This window comes from Lampetra planeri, chromosome 33 (genome assembly GCF_965212315.1).
Source record: "Lampetra planeri chromosome 33, kcLamPlan1.2.h2, whole genome shotgun sequence".
Taxonomy (NCBI): domain Eukaryota; kingdom Metazoa; phylum Chordata; class Hyperoartia; order Petromyzontiformes; family Petromyzontidae; genus Lampetra; species Lampetra planeri.
The window spans coordinates 9,606,878-9,631,388 of record NC_136139.1 but is presented as its reverse complement, the minus strand read 5'-3'; the positions used below and the strand labels follow the sequence as shown (position 1 = coordinate 9,631,388).

The following is a 24,511-nucleotide window of genomic DNA, read 5'->3' as shown; positions in this document are numbered from 1 at the left end:
GTGGGGGCAGCTCTCACCTGCCCATCCTGGGGATCGTAGAGTCTCTGCAGCAGCTGCACGCAGGTGCTCTTCCCACAGCCGCTGGGCCCCACCAGCGCCACCGTCTGTCCCGGCCGCACCTCCAAATCCAGCCCATTCAGAACCTGACACCAGCCGCAGTCGTCTTAGAGAAACCTCAGACTCGTTTGACCATACTTCACCATGTGGGACCCTTTTGCCAGTATAAAAAGTGATGAAGAAACAAGAATAGGCGTTAAATTTTCACTTGAAATTTTCGTGACTGCAGGGATTCATATTCGTTGGTTCTTTCGGTAAAGTCACGTAGAAGGGAAATAATAACATAATAAAAACTAAAACATCAAATAAAACAACAATAAAATAGATTTTATTATGTTAAATTTGTATTACGTTATTATTTCCCTTCTACCTGACTTTACCGAAAGAACCAAGAATAATAATAAAGTTAATAGAAATATTTTTTTTAATATAAAAAAAATAAAAAAATACGTTTCGATCGATTGTGTTGCGATCGAAACGTCGTGGTTTTTATTTTTTTTAGATTTTAAATTTTTTTATTTGTATTCACTTTATTATTCTTTTTCTATCTACGTGATTTTACCGAAATAACCAAAGAATAAGAATAGGCGTTTACCCTTTTCTGGAAATAAAACAGGTGTTCAAAGACAAAATCGATATACGTATTTCAAGGCATTGAGTCTGCATCAACCACACATACTTGCGGCAAAACATGCAAAACTAAGACGCTCTGATAATATACGCATCTTAACACCAGTGTTATCTCCAGAAAGGGCGAACCCTATTGTTATCATCCATCATGCTTCACCACTCTGGTCGATGAGGGTTAGTGATTGGGGAGCGTGGGGGTGGGGGGCACGGTGGGGCGGGGGTTTGGAGAAGTAATCGTAGCCATGATCGGCAAGTGAGTTCGGGTCACAGAGTTCACTGTGACTCACTCTGTGGTACGCATTTCAGTGTCTCTGGAGGAGTCAATGAACTGTGGAATTGACCCCTGACCGGAGTTCGAACTTGTGGCTTTATGATTAAGGGCCCCATGCTCTTACCGCAGTGCCACAAATGCCGATTGTATTATTTGGTTGATGTAGTGTTTCATCATCGTCGTTGAATCCGTCTATCTTACCTGCTGTCATATGGATGAGAAACATGGACACTGACAAAGAAAATGGAACGAATACGCGTAAATGTACTATGAAGAGTGGAGAGGATGTACGATTGGAATGACACGAGAGACAGGAAGAGGAACACGTGGTCTAAACCACCCACTCCACCCCAAACCACTCACTCCACCCCAAACCACCCACTCCACCCCAAACCACCCACTCCACCCCAAAACACTCACTCTACCTCAAACCACCCACTCCACCCCAAAACACCCACCCACCCACTCCAAACCACCCACTCCACCCCAAACCACCCACTCCACCCCAAACCACTCACTCCACCCCAAACCACCCACCCCACCCCAAACCACTCACTCCACCCCAAACCACCCACCCCACCCCAAACCACTCACTCCACCTCAAACCACCCACTCCACCTCAAACCACTCCACCCCAAAACACCCACCCACCCACTCCAAATCACCCACTCCACCCCGAACCACTCACTCCACCGCACTCCACTCACTCCACCCAAAACCACTCACTCCACCCCAAAACACTCACTCCATCCCAAACCACTCACTCCACCCCAAACCACTCACTCCACCCCAAACCACCCACTCCACCTCAAACCACTCACTCCACCCCAAACCACCCACTCCACCTCAAACCACTCACTCCACCCCAAACCACTCACTCCACCCCAAGCCACCCACTCCACCCCAAACCACTCACTCCACCACAAACCACCCACTCCACCTCAAACCACTCACTCCACCCCAAACCACTCACTCCACCCCAAACCACCCACTCCACCTCAAACCACTCACTCCACCCCAAACCACTCACTCCACCCCAAACCACCCACTCCACCCCAAACCACTCACTCCACCCCGAACCACTCACTCCACCGCACTCCACTCACTCCACCCAAAACCACTCACTCCACCCAAAACCACTCACTCCACCCCAAACCACTCACTCCATCCCAAGCCACCCACTCCACCCCAAACCACTCACTCCACCGCACTCCACTCACTCCACCCAAAACCACTCACTCCACCCAAAACCACTCACTCCACCCCAAACCACCCACTCCATCTCAAACCACTCACTCCACCCCAAACCACTCACTCCACCCCAAACCACCCACTCCACCCCAAACCACTCACTCCACCCCAAACTACTCACTCCACCCCAAACCACTCACTCCACCCCAAACCACTCACTCCACCCCAAACCACTCACTCCACCCCAAACCACTCACTCCACCCCAAACTACTCACTCCACCCCAAACCACTCACTCCACCCCAAACCACTCACTCCACCCCAAACCACTCACTCCACCCCAAACCACTCACTCCACCCCAAGCCACCCACACCACCTCAAACCACTCACTCCACCCCAAACCACTCACTCCACCCCAAACCACTCACTCCACCCCAAACTACCCCACGCACCATGCCCCCGCACCTTGTTGTCCTTCCTCCTCACCTCCGATGAGCACGGTTGGCTACGTATGGTGCTAAAGAAGTTCAACATGAATACATTCACCCACCCCAAGCCACCCCACCCACCCCAAGCCACCCCGGCCGTCGCACCTGCACGTCGGGGCGAGTCGGGTAGCTGAACTTGAGGGCCCTGAAGCGGATGTGCCCCTGGGTGGACGAGGGCCGGCGCCCCGAGTCGGCGGCGCTGTCGATGGCCGGCGTGCGCTTGATTATAGCCAGCACGGGAGTGGCGGCGGCGCGCGCCGTCGAGATGTACTCCATCTGGCTGGCGGCCTCCCCCAGCGAGGACGCGCCGATCAGCACCGAGAAGAACACCTGAGTCGACACACAGCGGGGACGGGCGGCCGGGAAAGGAGTAAAAAAAACAACCGCTGGTGACGATCGGCACTCGCCGCTACGAACGCCCGTGGTTGACGCTTTTGGTGGCGCATTGGCGTTTCTCGAGTGGATTGTGAGGCCGGATCGGCGTGGAAAATCCTGACCTGCAGCGCCAATTTCACGGTCCAACTCGGCTTGAATAGCAGCGTGCGTGGAAAGGCGCAACCCTGGTTCGGGCTCAGGGTTACGGTTCGAGTTTATTTTGTTTAGGCAAGTGGGAACTCGAGCAAGCAGGATACAGAGTCTCGTTGGCGAGAGGGACTTGGGCTCACCAACTTGACAAAAACCAAGCAAATAAAAAAATCCTTCACCTCTTAAAAACTGCGGCGTGTTTTTTCGGGGAGAGTACACTCATTCTCGTGAAACCCAGACAAAGTGTTATTTCACATCTGTGTGTGTGCCCCAGTGAAACTAGGCACAAGAGCGTTGCGCGCACACGGGGCGAGTACAGCGGCATAGCGTGGCTTGCACGGGCCCCCCGATGCCGGAGATGAAATGGGCCCCCCCCCCCCGCTGTCCAATTTCGCCATCTACGTGGCCCAGCGACTGCGCACTCTCCCGGCCCTGCACGCTCGACAGCCACGACGGCAGTTGGGGGTCGATCGGCTCGGCTCACCGTGATGAGCGTGCCAACCGTGTAGTCGTCGCTGTTTGGGTCCAGCACCAGCGTGGTGCCGTACCAGAACGCCAGGCCGTACGTTCCGTACACGACCAGCATCGTCATCCCGATGCCGAAGCCGTTGATGAGGCTCTTGCGCAGCCCCATCTTGCTCGCCGGCGCCAGGCTCCGGCTGTACCTGTGGTGGGATGGGTGGGGGTGGGAGCGACGCTTTAGTGGGGAACAAGTATAACCCGTAAAAACAAAGTTTTTCACTATAAATCCTTTATATGCGTGGCGGCTAGACGTCATCTCGTCCTCTGGCTTGAGATGGCTGCCGCCTATGGGTCAGATGATTGCATTGCACCATTAAGCAATTGGTAATTAAATATAATATTTTTTTCCTAAAAAGTGTAAATTTTTGAAAAAAAATTTCACGAACATTAATTGTCTCGCACAACGAGTCTATGTGGAAAATGTCAGCTCGATTGGATCACGGGAAGTGGGTTAAAAAACGACCGAAAGATTTGCACGGTTGTAAGCAAGCAAGCGAACTTAATATAAAAGATTTTTAAAAAGCTGTAGCTGATGAATTCACAAATAATGCGGCCACCAATCAGGATTGGTTTTGGTGCGTAGGGGGGGGGGGGGTGATCATGTTAATCGGTGTGACGACGGTGCATGGAAAGAAAGGGACGGATAGGTGTTGAGGTTCGGGTTAGGAGTGGAGATTGACTGAAGCAGAAATATGTTTTTTCAGCTGCCTGTGATTAAACTGGGTCTCAATGTCGAGTGAGGTGAGTGTCTCAGCCCATTACCGATGACTGCACGCAAAAAACATCAAATTAAATTTGGCGATGCTCTCAAAGGGGATAAACTGCAGCTCTGAGACTTAAAATGCGTCTTCATGGCGAACGTGACTCAAGGTGGCAGGGTGCGAGAAAATCTGCTGCCCTTTACTCTGTGGACCAGGGATCAATTGAAGGGATCTCAGAGATAGCTTCGTGATATCCGCTTCTGTGGGCCGTTCTCAAACGCGAAGGGTTTCACTTCCTGTGCAAGATACCCCAATGGATTCACCTCATGACAAGACACCGATAACACAATCGCGATAAAATTGAGAGAAACGTTCTGCGAAAAAGATAGCACAGTACTGATAACGAATGCAGTCAGATATTGTGTAGAGACGTTCGCCGTAATTTGACAACACCAACGATGCATCTCTCACCGCTCCACCTCCCGCGCCTCCCCTCCGAACGCCACGACGGTGCGGATGTTGGAGAGAACCTCGCTTGCGATGGCTCCCGCCTGCCCGTACGCCGCCAGCTCCTTCCTGCTCAACGCCGTCGACGCCTGCAGCGCGCCGTTGAGACGGGATGGGACGGGATGAAACGGGATAGGAAAGGATGGGACGGGATGAGATTAAATGGGATTGGACGGGATGAGATGGGATGAGATGGAATAGGATCAGATGGGATTGGACGGGATGGGATGGGATGAGATGGGGTGACACGGGATGGGAAAGGATGGGACGGGATGAGATTACATGGGATTGGACGGGATGAGATGGAATAGGACCAGATGATATGAAATGGGATAGGACAGGATGAGATGGGATGAGATGGAATAGGATCAGAAGGGATGAAATGGGATTGGACGGGATGGGATGAGAGGGGATGAGATGGGATGAGAGGGGATGAGAATGGACGGGATGGGATGAGGGCCGCCAAACATTTGAAACGGTTGGGGTTTTGACCGTGATGGGGGTGTTTTCACATTTGTGTATTGTCGGCGGCCCCATGTCAGGGTCCGCACTAAAGCCCACCGGGGGCCGCCAGTGGCCCACGTGCCTTTCAACGAAGAACACTGATGTAGTGCAATAGAATAAAATAATGCTCAACTGTTTTCCGATTCACTGGAAGATGAAGGCCTCCGCATTCCGTGTCAATCATAAGCATTGCTTGACCATACTTCCCCGCGCTCGTCGGTGTTAGCCGGTGTAGTCTAAGGAGTCCAGGACAAGTTGGGGCTATCACCCGCCACTCATGGTAGCCGTGGTCGGAACTCAAAGCAGGGGTCGCCGGATTCATAGCGCAGCACGCTCACCGCTGCGCCAACTGCTCCACACCCCTCAGTGGATGGTGGATTATAAAATAAATGAAACGAGACAAAGGGCTTTGCCCTCACAAACCAAAATAAATAAATAACGCTGCTTCAGAAGGCCATTTGCCTTTGGAATATCTACGTTATTTGACTTTTGTTTTAGTTCTTTATATTTGGCTGGGTAAAGCGCACCCTTGAGTGTTTATTTTGGTGTTACGTTTACCCACAATCACCCAAGACGGGTGCCCTAATAAATCTGGTGAGAGCGCGAACTCTCGCGCAAACGCCACGGCGACCGAGGATCGCGTAAACTTTGATAAACGCCGGGCGGTAGATACGGTGTTTTGAGAAAGCGGTTTCTCCAATGTCACCCCGACTGACGTGGAGCCTTGAGGAGCCTGAGCTCTGCCCTTGGACAACCGGGTGGCCCACTGCATCATTGTCGTGACCGTATCGCCCGGAATGTCTACATCACTGTCACAGCTACATCTGCGAGTCGTGGCGCCATGGGCCAGGCACTGTGGAAGTTAGGACATGGAGGGTGGGGGGGGTGGTGGGGTGGTGGGGGGTGGTGGGGGGTGGTGGTGGGGGGTGGTGAGGAGAGGAGCGGGGGGGGGTAGAGTCCGACCCGCGAATGATTCCCAGTGGTTGTTGACGCCGCAGTGGCGAGATGTTGACTCCCTCGCCTGATATACAGGAGGTCGTGGGATCGATCCCGACCCTGACGCCTGCTGCTGTATATTTGGAGTTTGCATTTCTCTATCCCCATGGTCGTGTGGATTTTCCTCTGAGTCCTCCGGGTTTTCCCTCCGCATTTATAAACATGTTTTTTCTAGTATTTGGCTGCTATAAATTCCCACATCATCTCCATATTGCTGGAATGTCTGTTCGATAGCCTAGCTATCGAGCGAAGACGGTCGCTGCGTCGCGCGCTTTCAGATGCACTTCTGCGGCCGTCTGGAACGCTCTTCCATCCGATCTTAGGAAGCCACTGGAGCTATGCACTTTTAAATCTCGATTGAAAACTAATTTGCTAAGATCTGCTTTTTTTTGTTTAGTTTGTGGTCCTTCCCCCGCACCTCCGATTGGCGCGGTTGGCAATGTACGGTGTGAAAGAAGCTCAATATACATATATGATAAGCCACTTCGTTGATTTATCATGTGTGGCCAGATCGCTTCTGAAATAGACCTATATAGCTCAGTGAGCCTTACCTGCTAAAATAAAAATAGATTAGTGAGCCGCTATGAGAGCATTACTGTTGTTATGCTATACGTAGGATTAACAAACCCTATTTAACTTTGACCAGGACTGCGACATTGTGGGTGAGAATTGGCCACAGCTAACCGTGCCGTGGTGTCTCTTAGCCACAGCTAACCGTGCTGTGAGTGTCTGTTAGCCACAGCTAACCGTGCCGTGAGTGTCTCTTAGCCACAGCTAACCGTGCCGTGAGTGTATCTTAGCCACAGCTAACCGTGCCGTGAGTGTCTCTTAGCCACAGCTAACCGTGCCGTGGTGTCTCTTAGCCACAGCTAACCGTGCTGTGAGTGTCTCTTAGCCACAGCTAACCGTGCCGTGAGTGTATCTTAGCCACAGCTAACCGTGCCGTGAGTGTCTCTTAGCCACAGCTAACCGTGCCGTGAGTGTCTCTTAGCCACAGCTAACCGTGCCGTGGTGTCTCTTAGCCACAGCTAACCGTGCCGTGGTGTCTCTTAGCCACAGCTAACCGTGCCGTGGTGTCTCTTAGCCACAGCTAACCGTGCCGTGGTGTCTCTTAGCCACAGCTAACCGTGCCGTGATGTCCCGACACCCGCGACGCCTACAGTATCTATGCCTCTGCAGCAGATGCTCTGCCTTCGCCAGCGCGTGTTGCAATCGCTCGGCTCGATTCGTGCGCTGGAGTCTTGCGACATTGCCCAAACACGTTGCCGGCGAAGGTCAAGGCATCGGCTGAGCGAAGGTATAAATGACTAACTTGTTTTGGAATGTTGCCCCCGTGTGCCCAGATGCCCACAAACCCAACCCTTGTTGCCATTATAATAAAATATCATTATTAATCGGGCGCCGGCACAGCGCCCAGATCCGCCCTGTGTGTGTGCGCTTCCACCGGGGGGGGGGGGGGGAGAGCTCGTGTCGTGTAGCCGTTCGCACGCTACGCTGCGAACCCGGAGACCCAAATTCAATTCCCGCTCACGGCCAACACCCTTGAAGATTATCTGAACCGGTCCTTGGCCTCCCCTAGGTCGACTCAGCCTCAAATGATGATGGGGAGACAAAGGCGGCCGGGCTTGGTGCTGGCCACCCACCCCCTCGTGTGCCGTGTTGGCCTTCATAGGCGCTCGCTAACAGCACTTGCCCCAACAGTCTGCTAAGGCTATACGGGGGATCTTTGTATATTTTTTTGCCCTCACCGTGCCAGGGCCAACGAAGATAACCGGGTGGCACCCACACGCCGTGTCACTACTTGCAAATCGGTAATCTCTGCCCCTTTGCAATTTGATTTCTAAAATTACGTTTTAAGTATGTACCTCTCAAGTAGAGATTATTTTATGATCTTGCATTTGGCAGTAGTGCACAAGGACAATTAATAAAAAAAATAAAACTCAACGCATTCGCCCAAAAAAATCCCTGTGGCCTTAAAAGAAAAAAAAAATTGATATAATAAGTGGTAAGAATAGGTTTTACCCCTTTCTGACAATAAAACAGGAGGTGTTAATACGTTCAAACACCAACTAGATACCTTTGGCAGGGAATCAAGTTCGCATTAACCACACGTACTTGCGATGAGCATGCAAACAAACATGCTCTGATAATAGATGGCATTGTCTTTGAAACTGATTGGCCTACACAAGAGACATCAGCCTTCTTGATGGCCTCGTCCCATTACCAGTGTCAAACCAGAGAACGTCAAAGTACAAAGACAATGCACGTATCAGAGCATTTGTAGCTCGGAGTGAGCAGCAATATAATGCAACATTTTTGTCAGTATCATGCTTTGATGCTGGCAAAAAAAGGTACCATGATATAAAAAGTGACATTTCAGGCGATTTCAGGCGATGGCCTTCATCGAACAGAGAGGGGAGAGAGAAATAATTAATAATGGTTGGACACCGCAAGTTACACCATGATGAGAATTACATTTTGATGACCAGAATTTAAATAGGCATATGACTAGTTGCTAATATTAGCCATTGAGTGACATACGATCCCTTCAGGAACGAAGAAGTAATACTCCGAAACAAACTTATTTGATTTCAAAGTAAAATTATAAAATGTTGTTGGCGCCTTGCATTGTGGGAAGTAACAGCCGATTTTCTCATTACTATTCTTAGGTTTTTTTCGGTAAAGTCACGTAGGTAAAACATTAAAATTAATGAAAATAAAATAAAATAAAAACAAAAATCACGACGTTTCGGAGGCAACACAAGTCTCCGTCATCAGGTGGGACCGTCACAGCCGAATCACTTGATGCAGCTAATTCGGCTGTGACGGTCCCACCTGATGACGGAGACTTGTGTTGCCTCCGAAACGTCGTGATTTTTGTTTTTATTTTATTTTCATTAATTTTGATGTTTTACCTACGTGACTTTACCGGAAAAAACCTAAGAATATGATTCCTTGCAGTCACGAAAGCTTCAAATCTAGACTTTCTCATTACTGCTTGATGTCATCACACGAACCCCTTGTGGGTACTCGAGACGTTACAATGTACTCTTAGGTTTTTTCGGTGAAGTCACGTCGGTAAAAAAGAATAATAATAATAATAATAATAATAAAATAAAATATTAAAAAATGAAAATAACTAAATTAAATCACGACGTTTCGGAGGCAACACAAGTCTCCGTCTTCAGGTGGGACCGTCACAGCCAGATTTACTGTATAAAGTGACGGTGACGGTCCCACCTGAAGACGGAGACTTGTGTTGCCTCCGAAACGTCGTGATTTAATTTAGTTATTTTCATGTATTATTATTTTCTTTTATCATTATTTTTATTTTTTACCTACGTGACTTTACCGAAAAAACCTAAGAGTATGAATCCTTGCAGTCACGAAAGCTTCAAATCTAGAACGTTACAATGTACCTCTCAAAATATATCTATTTTTAAAAAAGTAGAATCACAACCTCGAATCACGACAGGGGTTCGAAAAAGCAAATGTTGTTGGAACAAATTGTCACAAACTCGGCATCGCAATTCAAGGATCGATTTGTTTTTCTCTGCCTCCTTTTGCACCATCTCGTTTGTATTGTTGTCTATCGTTGTGGGACCGGCACTCGCTCTCTTGTCCCTCGTGCTCAGAATGTATCGCAAAAGCCCTGCAGGGCCCCTTAAGCATCTTTGCGCAGACAATTACTTTATTTTAAAGCTTCTTATGCAGCCTCTGCAACGATCCTCCCCAGGATGGATTAATTCGGTCACGCATTATCCCTCAGCTTCCCCCCCAACCGAAAGCTATTACCGCATTGTTGACAAAATAAAACATTTGCGCGTTAAACTTCACAGAACTTCAGCGCACGCACAAAGACAAAGATCCCCCGTCTAGCCTTAACAGGCTGTAGAAGCAAGTGCTCTTAGTGAGCACCTACGAAGGCCGGCACGGCACACGAGGTGGTGGGTGGCCAGCAACCACGCTCGGCCGCCTTTGCCTCCCTAGTGGCGATGTTTACACACCGCACCAGGTACTCATTTGAGGCTGAGTCGACCTAGGGAAGGCCCAGGAACGATTCAGACAATCGTCACTGGTGTTGGCCATGAGCGGGTCGCCGAGTTCGTAGCGCAGCGCGCTAACCGCCACGCTGCCGCTCACACGCGTGCGCTTGCGTAATAGTTGCATGCTTTCGGCAGCATTTATCCCTGCACACGGCTTTCTGTGACAATGCAACTGGTAAGCCGCTCGCACTTTTGCCACTCTTAACCTTTGCACGCTCGAGCACAGCACTCGCACAGGGGGCGGGCTCCCATGTTGATCTGCAGACAGACCCAGAGTAACCCTCCGGAGTCACCGACAGTCACCCCTCGGGAGTGAGAGAATCACCGCGAGACGAGACCCTTTGCTCACGAATTGCCCTGACAACTCCTTTTCGGGCGATATGAAGCGCGACCTGCAGGAAGCACCGTGTTTGGTGACTTACCTGGCCGATCGGGTTCATGCGTTAAGGTGCAACGCGGCAAGCAGGTGAATGACCGACACGAACCTACTGCGTGAACCGAAGTAAACTTAAAAGTGGCACACAGCAACCCCCGTTCATCATCACTCCACGTTCTTTTCATATTTGTATGTTTTTATCATTCTACCCCCCCTCCCCCCAACAATATATCCCCAATGTGGTATCGGTGTCACGTGATGAGGAATACGTTCGGTCTCTTGCAGGGCGGTGCGATGCTTTGTGATACAGAAGATCCCACGGAAGTGGATATCACAGAACTAGGTTTTTTTTGCTAATTGGTGCCCAGGAATGCATTGCGAAGTGGGTTGTGTCTTGCGCTCGCAAGAACAAATCTTCGCGCATTCCGATGTGCCAGCAGCATTTTAAGTATTGTAGTTTGAATATAATTGAGTTTATTTCGTAGGAATACGTTTTGATGTTTGAAGGGGTTGTCTGTTTCTCAATAGCTACTATTAGTATAACTATTAATATTCCAATTTTATAACTGGTCATCAGAAATACTTTTTTTTACTTAAATCTTCATCAGGCCCCATGGTGTAAACAAGTGCAGTCTGCAACTCTATATCATATCTCTGGCCTTTCTATGTGCTATGAAGAAGGACCCTTAACTAAAAGTTGTCTCTTATTCATATATATATTCCTTAAGTCCACAGCGTTATCTATGTCGTGTCTGTGTCGTGTCTATGTCGTGTCTGTGTCGTGTCTATGTCGTGTCTGTGTCGTGTCTATGTCGTGTCTACGTCGTGTCTACGTCGTGTCTATGTCGTGTCTGTGTCGTGTCTATGTCGTGTCTGTGTCGTGTCTATGTCGTGTCTACGTCGTGTCTACGTCGTGTCTGTGTCGTGTCTGTGTCGTGTCTATGTCGTGTCTGTGTCGTGTCTATGTCGTGTCTATGTCGTGTCTGTGTTGTGTCTGTGTCGTGTCTATGACGTGTCTATGTCGTGTCTGTGTCGTGTCTATGTCGTGTCTATGTCGTGTCTATGACGTGTCTATGTCGTGTCTGTGTCGTGTCTGTGTCGTGTCTATGTCGTGTCTGTGTCGTGTCTGTGTCGTGTCTATGTCGTGTCTATGACGTGTCTGTGTCGTGTCTATGTCGTGTCTACGTCGTGTCTATGTCATGTCTATGTCGTGTCTGTGTCGTGTCTATGTCCTGTCTATGTCGTGTCTATGTCGTGTCTATGACGTGTCTATGTCGTGTCTATGACGTGTCTGTGTCGTGTCTATGTCGTGTCTACGTCGTGTCTACGTCGTGTCTATGACGTGTCTGTGTCGTGTCTATGTCCTGTCTATGTCGTGTCTATGTCGTGTCTATGACGTGTCTATGACGTGTCTGTGTCGTGTCTATGTCGTGTCTACGTCGTGTCTATGTCGTGTCTGTGTCGTGTCTATGTCGTGTCTACGTCGTGTCTATGTCGTGTCTATGTCGTGTCTGTGTCGTGTCTATGTCGTGTCTACGTCGTGTCTATGTCGTGTCTGTGTCGTGTCTATGTCGTGTCTACGTCGTGTCTACGTCGTGTCTATGTCGTGTCTATGTCGTGTCTGTGTCGTGTCTATGTCGTGTCTACGTCGTGTCTATGTCGTGTCTGTGTCGTGTCTATGTCGTGTCTATGTCGTGTCTGTGTCGTGTCTATGTCGTGTCTATGTCGTGTCTATGACGTGTCTGTGTCGTGTCTACGTCGTGTCTACGTCGTGTCTATATCGTGTCCATGTCGTGTCCACGTCGTGTCTACGTCGTGTCTACGTCGTGTCTACGTCGTGTCTATGACGTGTCTGTGTCGTGTCTACGTCGTGTCTATGTCGTGTCCATGTCGTGTCCACGTCGTGTCTACGTCGTGTCTACGTCGTGTCTATGTCGTGTCTATGTCGTGTCTATATCGTGTCTATGTCGTGTCTACGTCGTGTCTATGTCGTGTCTACGTCGTGTCTACGTCGTGTCTACATCGTGTCTACGTCGTGTCTATATCGTGTCTATGTCGTGTCTACGTCGTGTCTATGTCGTGTCTACGTCGTGTCTACGTCGTGTCTACGTCGTGTCTATGTCGTGTCTATATCGTGTCTATGTCGTGTCTACGTCGTGTCTACGTCGTGTCTACGTCGTGTCTATGTCGTGTCTATGTCGTGTCTATATCGTGTCTACGTCGTGTCTACGTCGTGTCTACGTCGTGTCTATGTCATTTCCACCCACCAGGTAGACGGCGCCGGCGGTGCCGGCGATGAGCGGGCTGACGGCCATGATGACGAGCGAGAGCTTCCACCCCTGCGAGAAGCCGACGCCCAGGCCGGCCGCAAACCTCGCGACGAGCTGCAGCATGACGCTGACCTGGTCGCTCATGCCGTCCTGCATCTTCATCACGTTGCTGCGCCGGGGACAGGCGTGGCAACGGACAGAGGTGCATCGCAATCAGACCCTCCGGCTTCACGGCAGGGAGCCGTGTGGCCGCGGTGTTAACCGAGGATTTAATATTTTGTTTCGTTTGTTGTCCTTCCCCCCGCACCTCCGATTTGCACGGTTAGGCTACGTACGGTGCGAAAGAAGTTCAACACACATACGTCCGTTTATTTTTGTTCTCCCAATGGTATCCCGGTTGTGCTATTGGCGTCACGTCATGGGATGGAGAATTGCCGTGGGGGAGCTCTGTGTTCGAGGACTGCCGATGGAAGCGAGCGGATATCACAGAGCTAATTCCGACTTCCCTTCTTCAAACTTCTTCAAGTGAAATCTGGAGCACACACAATGACAGACACCACTTGTCCACTCGCTCTGCATATGCGAGTGAGGTCCATCACGTGACAGTCAAACCGATATCTGAATTCTTAAAGTTGGAATTTAGCTCAATTTAAAGGGATAGATTTTTATTGCGCGATCATTAGTGACTTTGCTGAAACCATCAACTCGTGTGAATTGAGATTTAATCGCAGGCAGTTGTCCGGAAAATATTTCCACTTCCGGCACACCACATTCAGTCTATTTTTCGCCATAGATGTGACCAGCCGCTGCACAATCTGCTCGACTCACAGTTTTTTTTACTCTTCCTGATAATGTATTTTGTCTGATCGTGCTCATTGTGTTTACATGCTTGCCCTGTGCAGTGCATTGAGATTAAAAGCTACATTAAATCAAATTATTATGATTATTATTGATTCTGAGAAAGGAGCATTTGAGAATTAGGACACAGGCCAGAAATCAGTACGGCCTGAGGTGGCAAAATGTTTTATTTACGCGGTCAATAAAAGTGAATTATGTGATAATCTACGAATTTAAAAGCTTACCACGTTTTCACTTTTACTCGTGGTGTAAATAAAGTGGGATCGTTAACATTTCGCCGCCATCGGCGGTACCGACAGGTGACACCTCTGGTATGTGGCCCGTATAGGAACTGTTTAAAACACGTGGCTTGATTCTATAAATTTTAAAGAATCTTTCCCATCAGATAATATGGAATTTTAAAAACCTGGGAGATGGAAATCACAACCATGGGATTTTTATTTTATTTTTGTAATCCCACTAATAACCCCTAAACCATATTCACGTCACCTTAACAAAGTGGCCCAACACTTAACGTTGCTGATGAGAGCCACTGGCACGAATCAGGCTATTTTTTATATATATAAAAAAAAACACATTTTGCAGCAAAACGTTTGTGATCCTCCATTGGAACCTCATTTGCCAGAAGAAAAAATATGATAATTGGTTTTGTACCCTTTTATCTGGCAACAAAACTGACACCTTTTTTACAAGGAGTCATGTTTGCATAGACCACAATACCTGCAGTCGTAATGCAAACAAAAAACATAACTCTGATAATGTATGCACATTATTTAAAAAAACTATTATCATGTTTGTGATCCTGTCAGGTGCTAAAGAGCCCGTCCACAGCGACCGATTAGGATGAGGATCCTTGGAGTGTGCACGTTACGGTGGTCTGAGGAGAAGGCTCAATGTCTGACAGGGCCACCAAAAGGTTTTTGGAGGCCTGGGGCAAAATTCCAGATGAGGCCCTTTCGGCCTTTTTTTGTGGTGCCCCCTATGCGGCTCCCGCTGCTCGTTCTGAGACCTCTTCAGATCTGAGGCTCAAGGCAAACTGCTCCACCTGACACACCCCCCCCCCCCTGCCACTTTAATCTGTGCACCTGATTTGTTGGTCACAAACTACTCTACAAATCGCAGGAATTTCCGAGATGATTTTCTAACTTTGGTTAATCAGGACGAGGGCTACGTCGTGGGCACTGACATGGACGTGAAAACACGAATCTATTTCAACTACCTTGAAGCGTCCCAACCGCCTGCATCCGGTACCAGAGTTTGCCAAACCCTCCTGAAAGCACCGCGCGGTGCTGACAGGGTTACCACCTCCGAGCTACAAAACACCGCAATTATACATCATGGGAAGAAGAAGTAGGAGAAGAAGAACATGTCTCGCATTATCAGAAGAAGGGATACCTTCACGCAAAATGCATTGTCTTGAGCGGTGGTGTTGTCATCATTGTGATTATTACCACCGCTCCTGCTACTACTACTCCACAACTGACAAAAACCGGGGTTCTTTAACCTCCTGGGAACACTCGGAAGACTTCCCCAGGACGGGCTGCCACCTCACAGGGAACGCCACGGGCGGGTGGTAACCGCGGCTGCCCGAGGAAGGGGGAGCGGCGGCGGCGGCGGTGAGCGCCGGTCCACTCACTCGGTGAGGCAGTTGCCGAGCTCGCCGGCTTGGCTCGAGTCGAACCAGGCGGCGTCCTGCCGCAGGATGGAGCGGAAGAGGAGCCGGCGCACGCGTTGGGCCTGGCGCGCACCCGCCGCCGCCCAGCACGCCACCTGCACCGTGCCCAGCACCATCACGGCCGCGCCGCCGCCCATGAAGGAGTAGGCGTACTCCGTCATCTTGTCTTCGATGCTGCAACGAGCGGGTGGGCGCCGACGCGTCGATCAGCGTCAGTGTCGATGAATACGAAATGGGGATTGACGCTGATTTAACGTGGGTCAGTGTTGATCGTGAAGAGCGTGCGATTGACACGCGGCGAATTCAGTGTGTGAAAGTCCAAATCAAAAAACTGCGCGGAGTTGAATACCTTGATAAACACAGTGACAGGGAGTACCGTGGACAGCCCCTATGTCAAATCGCTGCTGGATGAGGGCCTCCCCACGCCGCGCCGGTTATTCTGACCCAAGGCCGTAATTATCATATATATTGGGGGGGGGGGGGGACACACCCCCCCCCCCAATATTAAAATATGCTCAAAATGTCCCCCCCTAATATATTGCGATAAAATTGATTTCTGTTTATATGATTGTGGTTATGGTTGTACTTTATTAATCCCGAATCTCTGCCATTACATACAATGAAACAAGAAAAGGTAAAAAAAAAGCAGAGCAATGTAATACAATACACTCCTAGACATTATTGTAATAAAATAAATAAATAAAAGCCCATCCCATGTGTTAGTGCTTTTTTTTTTCTTTTAGGCAGGAAATTCGTTTTCAAATTTTGATTTTTTTTTGCTGGGGGGGGGGGGGACGCCCAGACCCCCTGGAAGATTTGTCACCCCCAATGTTGACTCCATGGTCACGGCCTTGTTTTGACCATACTTCACCACGCTAGTCAGTGCGGGTTGGTGGCTGTCGAGAACGGGAGCATACAACTACACACGTTGATGTGGCTACTCTGGCTAGCCACGGCATAACCCCCCCCAAAACGATGTGCTGATGCCACATTTATGCCCGAAGAATGAACGTGACTTCAAACAATACCGAAAGAGAATCGGAAACGATGCAAATGAGAGAACAGAAACGAGAGAAAAAGGATCCGATTCTTCATTTCAATGGTGAACCCCAGACCGTGACGATGTTTATAGAAATAGCTTAAGGTGTGATCGTTTAAAGCCTCTTATTACGCGCGAAGGCTGCGCGGTTGTTATTGTTGTCAAAGTAATTAAAATTGTCATCAATAAAACGAATCGATCTGTCCGTGCGTGGAGATTTTGCTCTCTCTCACTCGAAGGTGACGTTTGCGAGGATGTTGCCGATGCAGGAGAAGTTCCCTTGGCACTGGTCCACTTTGCCGAAGTCCACGAAGGACGAGGTCATGTCGCCAAACACCATGAAGAGGATGGGGTAGGTGACCCCGTGGCCCACGGCCGACAGCGTCCCCACCACCATGAGGAAGATGTCCCACCGGTCTGCAAAGCGGAACTGGGCCCAAGCGCAGACGCGTGTGGAGTTTGCGACATTGCTTTCGTTTTATTGGCCGGGGAATTGACTGAAATTAACCCCCGAGGCGTAACCTGAAGTAAACTCTGAAGTGACACCGAGTAACCTCGTTCACAGTCCCCGCATTTTCCTTTCACGCTTACGCATGTTCGGTGTGCTCTTTTGTAACCACCCAAAATGTTATTACGATTGCGCTATCGACATCGCAACCTTCGATTCGCGCCGCTGGCTACGTACGGTGCGAAAGAAGTTCAACATACATACGTACACACACTGATGAAGCGTCCATTCGGACCTCCTCCAGAGCAGTGCGACCATTCGTATTCGAGAGCGGTCCCGCGGAGGCGAATATCGGAGAGCTACCTCTGTGATCCCTCTGGTCTACGCAGTCGAGAGCTGCACTGTCCCACCCACCCTGCCGATAACGGACTCACTGCGGTTGTACTCATTTACAGTGCTGGGTGGACAGAGGCCGAGGGAGGCGGGGGGGGTAGAGGCCTGGGAAAGCCGCTGGCCCCATTGTTTCAACTGCCGCGTCCTGGAGGTCAAGTCGAGCGGGTGGCCTCTGTGGAGTATGCGAGTCCAATGTGCTGACCATTTACACCGCGGCAGCGTCCCGCACCGACACCAATTCACCCCGTTCTGTTGTGGTGGTTTCGTTAAAGCATTTCTGAGTTTCTGACCCAACGGCTCTGTGTGGTTTGTATTGGTTCATAACAATGGAGGTGGGGGGGTTAGAACGCGTAAATATCTAAATGTGTCGTTAAACCCGCCACCACCCGACACAGTCAATTAGCAAGGTTTGTCACGTAAACAAAAAGGGCTACTTCAGCACACCGGTGTGTTGGAGAGTAAACCCGCAGCATTTACCATTCGCTGGTGATTACAACCAGCTTCGTCAGGCGATTCGCCATAATTGTACTCGCACGCGCGCACACTCACCAGGTCTAGCGGTCTTACTGGCTGCGATGTCTTCTTAGAGGGATACTTTTTCTTCTCGTCCTGTAAGTGATACGACGCACACCGACAACGCGCACGACAACGCGCACGTGAGCGTTGTAACAACGTTGTGTGCCCGTTGTGCGTGGCGGCTTTCTGAGAGGCCTTCAATCCAGCAGTGGATTAACCATGGCAGATGATGACGGTGACTGATGATGAATATACCGTGGTGCACGACACCCGGTGAAGAGCTGATGACCGAATCACCCGGAATGTGCCCCGGGTCTCTACCAAGGGTGGCACAGTTGGGTTTTTTACAATCGGGTTTAATTGTCTTTTTATATTAAACCCGATCATCTGAGATTAGGATAAATCCGGTTTAATTGGTTTTAATTGCAGAACCGCACTTCTCAACGATGGGCTTCATCCATTCCAAGCGAAGGAACTCACTGGCGCCCACGATTGTGGAGGAGAAGCTCGTGTGCATCACGACCAACCTGCCCGCCGCATTCTACGACTACCCCGTGCCCGACGGCCCCCCCGAGTACGATGATAGCAGCACCGACGAGGAAGCAGCCTAAGCCTTGGATCAGAGTTTCGTATTCATTAAACCAGGTCGTAATTCCCCGAAATCGGGTTTAATTTTATTAAAGAATAAACCAGATGCCTGCCGCTGGTAAAATCGGGTTTTTTCCACCCATGGTCTCTACGGATCTCCGAAGCTAAACACGGGTTGGGAGCCAGAATAGTAATTGCATGGGGTGGCCGCTGTGCATAGCAGGTGTTATAGGCTGCTGCGGGACTAGTGTGCGGTGCGACAGAGGGCAATGCAGCAACCATATATTGCTGTACTATACTTCTATGCTCCCGCGCCAACGCATTCCACCTTCGTCATGAACCCGCATGGACTCAGCGTGGTGCAATGTACAACTTGCTCAGAAGACACCCAGGAGGGACCTGCGCAGCGCGCTCAATCTGAGATCATCATCCAGCAGTGGATTTGACAAGAGGCCTGCTGTACACAGGCCGCCGTGCAAGAGGCAGAGCGCCCTATGCGTCCTGGCAACAGCTTGGCCACGTGGCGGCAAGCCATCAACGGTCGTGCGAGCGACCCAGCACAGGTGTGAGTCACCATCACCTGGCCAACGTTGCAACAGCAGCAAGCAGCCGCTGTGGCCAATGGGCAACGTCAACAACAAAAACAACAACAGCCACTAAGTGGCGGGGACGTCACCACGGCGATTGAGCCCTCAAAGGCGCTCGGTGCATTCTGAGGCCACGTGGTGAAGGATGGCTGACAGATGACAGAAGAGACCCAGGTGCCACGTGTAACCGCTTCCACCTTCATCTACCTTACCAATTAACCGTGGTGAACACACCAACATAAGGTTGGCCAATGTGCAAGGCAAAGATCCCCGTATAGCCTTAACAGAGTGTTGGGGCAAGTGCTGTTCGCAAGCGCCTATGAAAGCCGGCTCGATACGCGAGTTTGTGGGTAGCCAGCACCACGCCCGGCCGTCTTTGTCTCCTCAGTGGCGATGTTCACACAACGTGCCAAGTACTCATTTGAGGCTGAGTCGACCTAGGGGAGGCCCAGGACTGGTTCAGAAAATCGTCACTGGTTATTGGCCGTGAGCGGGAATCGAACTCGGGTCGCCGGGTTCGTAGCGCAGCACGCTGACCACCACACTACCGCTCCCCCCACTGTGCGCGCGTACACACACACACTCACACACACTCACTCACACACACACTCACACACACTCACACACTCTCACACACACACACTCTCACACACTCACACACACACACTCACTCACACACTCACACACACTCACACACTCTCATACACTCACACACGCACTCACACACGCACTCACACACTCACACACACACTCACACACTCACACACACACTCACTCACTCACACACTCACACACACACTCACACACTCAAACTCACACACTCACACTCACACACACACTCACACACTCACACACACTCTCACACACACACTCACACACACACTCACACACACTCACACACTCACACACACTCACACACTCACACACACACTCACACACACTCACACACACACTCACACACACACTCACACACTCTCACACACTCACACACACACTCTCACACGCACTCACACACGCACTCACACATTCACACACACTCACACACACACTCACACACTCACACACACACTCACACACACACTCACACACACACACACTCACACACTCACTCACACACTCACACACTCACACACTCACACACACACTCACACACACTCACACACTCACACACACACTCACACACACTCACACACTCACACACACTCTCACACACTCACACGCACTCACACACACTCACACACACACACTCACGCACTCACTCACGCACTCACACACACACTCACACACTCACACACACTCACACACACACTCACACACACTCACACACTCACACACACTCACATGACTGCAAGGGTCCATACTCTTTGGTTTTTTCGGTAAAGTCACGTAGGTAAAAAAGAAAGAAAGAAAATAAAATAAAAATAAATGTATTTTTATGACATTTTTTACCTACGTGTCTAAATATACTACACATGCAATCCGCGACGTCTCGGGCAATGGCACCTCACGCCTTCTTGTCCGAAACGTTGTCGATGATATATTTGGATTATTCGTTTTACGGCCACGGTATTGTTGACGTGGGTGTTGGAGTTGGTTGTTGTTCGTTGTGCACTACTGCCAGTATCACCAAATACTTTGTAGTGCAGTAATACCCCGGTTTACGTCGGAGATGCGTTCCTGAAAAGTACAACGCATATCAAATGGCGTGTATTACACTGGTCAACATAAAAAAAAAAACATGTTTTTCTGGCCTGGACTTTTGCAGCTGTTTTAGACTAATTTCAGGGTGTTGATTCCAAATCTGATCTCAGATTTGCTCTATCACATCTCATTTTTATGCTATCGGCATACCCCATTTTCATTGATTTTACCCGAAATTAACTCTGTCACTTATGATTGCAAGTTGTTGCGAGTCAGTGACTGCTTTAGTGTTAAAATATGGTGCTGTATTTTTAGGATAGTGTGTTTATAATATAATTTTATGTAGATATCCACATTTATTTAATATTTTTTTTCCGAAGTTTTTATTGAAAATGCAATATTTGATATCTCAAAAACCTGATGTGATAGACAAAAACTGATGCCAGATTTGCAATCAGCACCCCAAAATTACCTTAAACCCGTTGGAATACCTTATGCCAGAAAAAGTGTGTTGACCAGTGTTATTATTACTACGGTCTGGAACACTCTTCCTTCCGATATTGGGAAGCAACTTTGAGCTATGCACTTTTAAATCCATATCGAAAACGCATCTACTTTAGAAGTGCTTTTTGTGTTTAGTTTGTTATCCGACCGGCTCTCTCCAAAACACGTGACATCACGGGAAATGACGTTGCTTGTTGTCCTTCCCCCGTACCTCCGATTAGCACGGTTGGATACGTATGGTGCGAAAGAAGCACAACATACATACAAAGACACACTGCGGTATTAACCAGGGCGGCCGCTGGAGTCGAACCGCGAACCTCCACAACAACAAGAAACGGCGAACCCGCTGCTCCCACGCAGGTGCCGTCGACAGCGACGAATCACAGATGAAGAAGAATACGGCGAGTTCACAATCAGAATACAGTAAAACCTTGGATTGCGAGCATAATTCGTTCCGGAAACGTGTTTGTAATCCAAAGCACTCGTATATCAAAGCACTCGTATATCAAAGCACTCGTATATCAGTTGTGATCATGTGATGCTCTGCAGACAGCGTATACACGTACTGCTCGTATTGCAAGACCTCGCTCGTTTATCAAATTAATATTTATTAAAAAATTTTGCTCGTCTTGCAAAACACTCGCAGACCAAGTTACTCGCAATCCAAGGTTTTACTGTATTTGTTTGTGCTGGAGGAATCCGATGAGCTATACAGATTTTTCACAGATGACCAGTAGGAGCGGGTAAAAACGTTACTACATCAGACAATGCCAAAGACATGCTCGTCGTGCAAAGGAGAAGGTAAACAAATAACCCAAACACGAAGAAATACAACTAAACCATGAGTTCCCCCCGGTAATTTCAGCCGATTTCTAGCCCTGCCATTGTAGACTTCTTCTTCCCACGATACGTCCCGGTTATTTGTACCTTGGATGTGGTAACCGTAGCTTGACGTGCGCACAGTTTCCTTTGATGCGCGTCTGTCTCAATGCCGTTTCACACAGCGTGTTGGAACATTCATCGAACTCTCAATATCGATCTGAACATGCATGTCGATAATTTTGATTATTTTGCTGCTATAAATGTCCAAAATCACAAGCCGTTTTTGTTGAGATATCATTTGTGGCCAGGGCGCTTCTGAAAAAGGGCTGTATAGAAAGCGCAGTGGGGGGGTCTTACCTGGTAAAATACAAACATATCTACACGTGTTACGTTACCAACATCACCTTGCCAATCAAAAGCAGCAGAAGAAGAACAAGAAGCTGCTAGACGCAGCGATGGACGGAGAGAAACGGGGGAGACCACTGAGATACCGGTGACCGTAATGGACAAGCCCCAACGGCCCCAAAGGCCAAGGCACTAAAGATGAAGTCCGTATGTTGGCCGACCTTCGCCGGCTTCTTCTCTGCGTTACGATGACACGCCAATGGGGGCCGTGAGTCCTACCTTCATGGTTGGTGGCGGTGGTGGAGGTGCCTCCGATCGCCCGCGTGAACTGACTGCCCCGGGGTGTGTGTCCCAACCTCACCTTTACAGGCGACGACACTTGGTGGCAGCCGCGCGGACAAAGTCCGAACCATCGCCACTCGGGCCGGGCGCCGTTATCAGCGCCCCCATTATTTACCACGATCCTCCACGTGGGCAGAATCAGCAGCGGCAGCCACAGCACGCACAGTCATAATTGCACGGTTACTTGGGAGCAAAGAGCGGACTTGACCTGTGCTGATCCCCCAAGTCGACATAGAAGGTGGGCCCCGCCGCGGGTGTACGAGTCAGAAGGGGTCGCGATTCCTTGCGCGCGCGTGTGTCCGTGTGTGTCTGTGTGTACGTGTGTGTGTCTGTGTGTCCGTGTGTGTCTGTGTGTACGTGTCTTCTACACATCACGTGGCCTCAAGGTGCACATGACCTGGCACAAGCGTCGTGGTGACATCACCGCCACTTAGTGGCGAATGGCGGTTGTTGTTGTTGTTGTGTCTGTGTGGCGGTGGTGTAGTACGAACCCGGCACACCGGGTTCGATTACCGCTCACGGCCAACATCGGTGACGATGATCTGAACCGGTCCTGGGCCTTCCCTAGGTCGACTCAGCCTCAATTGATAACCTGGTGCGGTGTATAAACATCGCCACTGGGGAGACAAAGGCGGTCGGGCGTGGTGCTGGCCACCGACCCCTTCGTGTAATGTTCCGGCCTTCATAGGTGCTCGCTAACAGCACTTGCCCCTACAGTATGTGAAGGCTATACGGGGGATCTTTGTAGTGTGCGCGGAGCAGTGGCGCAGTGCTTTAGCGCTGTTGCGCTAAGGAGGGCGCGTGGAGTGAGATGGGAATGTGCAGAGAGTAGAGTGAGATGAGAGGGGAGGGGTATGCATGGGCAAGTGCAATACGTTTTAAGATATTTGAGCTCTGCGCACAATCCAGTATTCGTGTGGTTAAACCCAGGGATGGATCGTAGTTGAAGCCCAATACTTAATATTTCAAGCCGGCGCAGATGTTGCTGTAAAGGTTGTCCACGTTTCGTAACTATAACAAAGACAACGACACCCTCCTGTAGCCTATAACAGACTGTTGGAGCAAGTGCTGTTAGCGAGCACATGAGGGGGTGGGTGGCCAGCACCACGCCCGGCGGCCTTTGTCTTCCTCGTAGCGACGTTAACACACCGCAGGACCGGTTCAGACAACCATCACTGCACTGCCTCTGCACGCACTCTCCTTCCTCTCATCTCACTCTATTCTCCCCACACAATCCCTACTCCAGAAACCAAGGATTTTTATCGAACCCTCCCCCTGCCACACCCTCGCTCTCGCGACTCCCTGGTTAAGTGACAGCGGGCAAAAAAACCACCAAAGTCCTCGCCTATTTCGGTACCCTTCCTCGTCTCCCCCCAGCGTCGCAGCAGAGATTCATTTAAGGGTCTACCAACTGCGAGTCCAGAATATAGGCTCGGAGAGATCTTGACTTGAAGCTTTCGCGACTGCAGGTATTCATATCCTTTGGGTCTTTCGGTAAAAGTCACGTAGATAGGTTCAAATAAACTAACACGACGTTTCGATCACAACACAAGCGGTCGTCATCAGGAGGGAAAAAAAAGAGTGAAGCTGCTGAGGCCGACTGTTCTAAAGGTTTAAAATGGGTGTAGCCATAACGTGGGCGGGGCTACTGATGTTAATGTGAGAGATT

General features: G+C 49.8%; 1 protein-coding gene across 1 annotated transcript in view; it reads right to left on the bottom strand.

The window, feature by feature from the left end:
• LOC144729771 (ATP-dependent translocase ABCB1-like) overlaps positions 1 to 23,000 on the bottom strand; it is a 51,649-nt gene extending 28,649 nt beyond the window's left edge. Inside the window, exons 1-9 of the mRNA XM_078610255.1 lie at positions 22,780 to 23,000; positions 18,047 to 18,106; positions 16,890 to 17,086; positions 15,579 to 15,791; positions 13,082 to 13,253; positions 4,857 to 4,981; positions 3,647 to 3,827; positions 2,743 to 2,967; positions 18 to 143 (exon numbers count right to left, since the gene is read on the bottom strand). Coding sequence (XP_078466381.1) covers positions 18 to 143; positions 2,743 to 2,967; positions 3,647 to 3,827; positions 4,857 to 4,981; positions 13,082 to 13,253; positions 15,579 to 15,791; positions 16,890 to 17,086; positions 18,047 to 18,106; positions 22,780 to 22,785 — 1,305 coding nt within the window. The 5' untranslated portion in view covers positions 22,786 to 23,000. The remainder of the gene's footprint in view (positions 1 to 17; positions 144 to 2,742; positions 2,968 to 3,646; positions 3,828 to 4,856; positions 4,982 to 13,081; positions 13,254 to 15,578; positions 15,792 to 16,889; positions 17,087 to 18,046; positions 18,107 to 22,779) is intronic.
• Between the last annotated feature and the right edge of the window lie 1,511 nt (positions 23,001 to 24,511).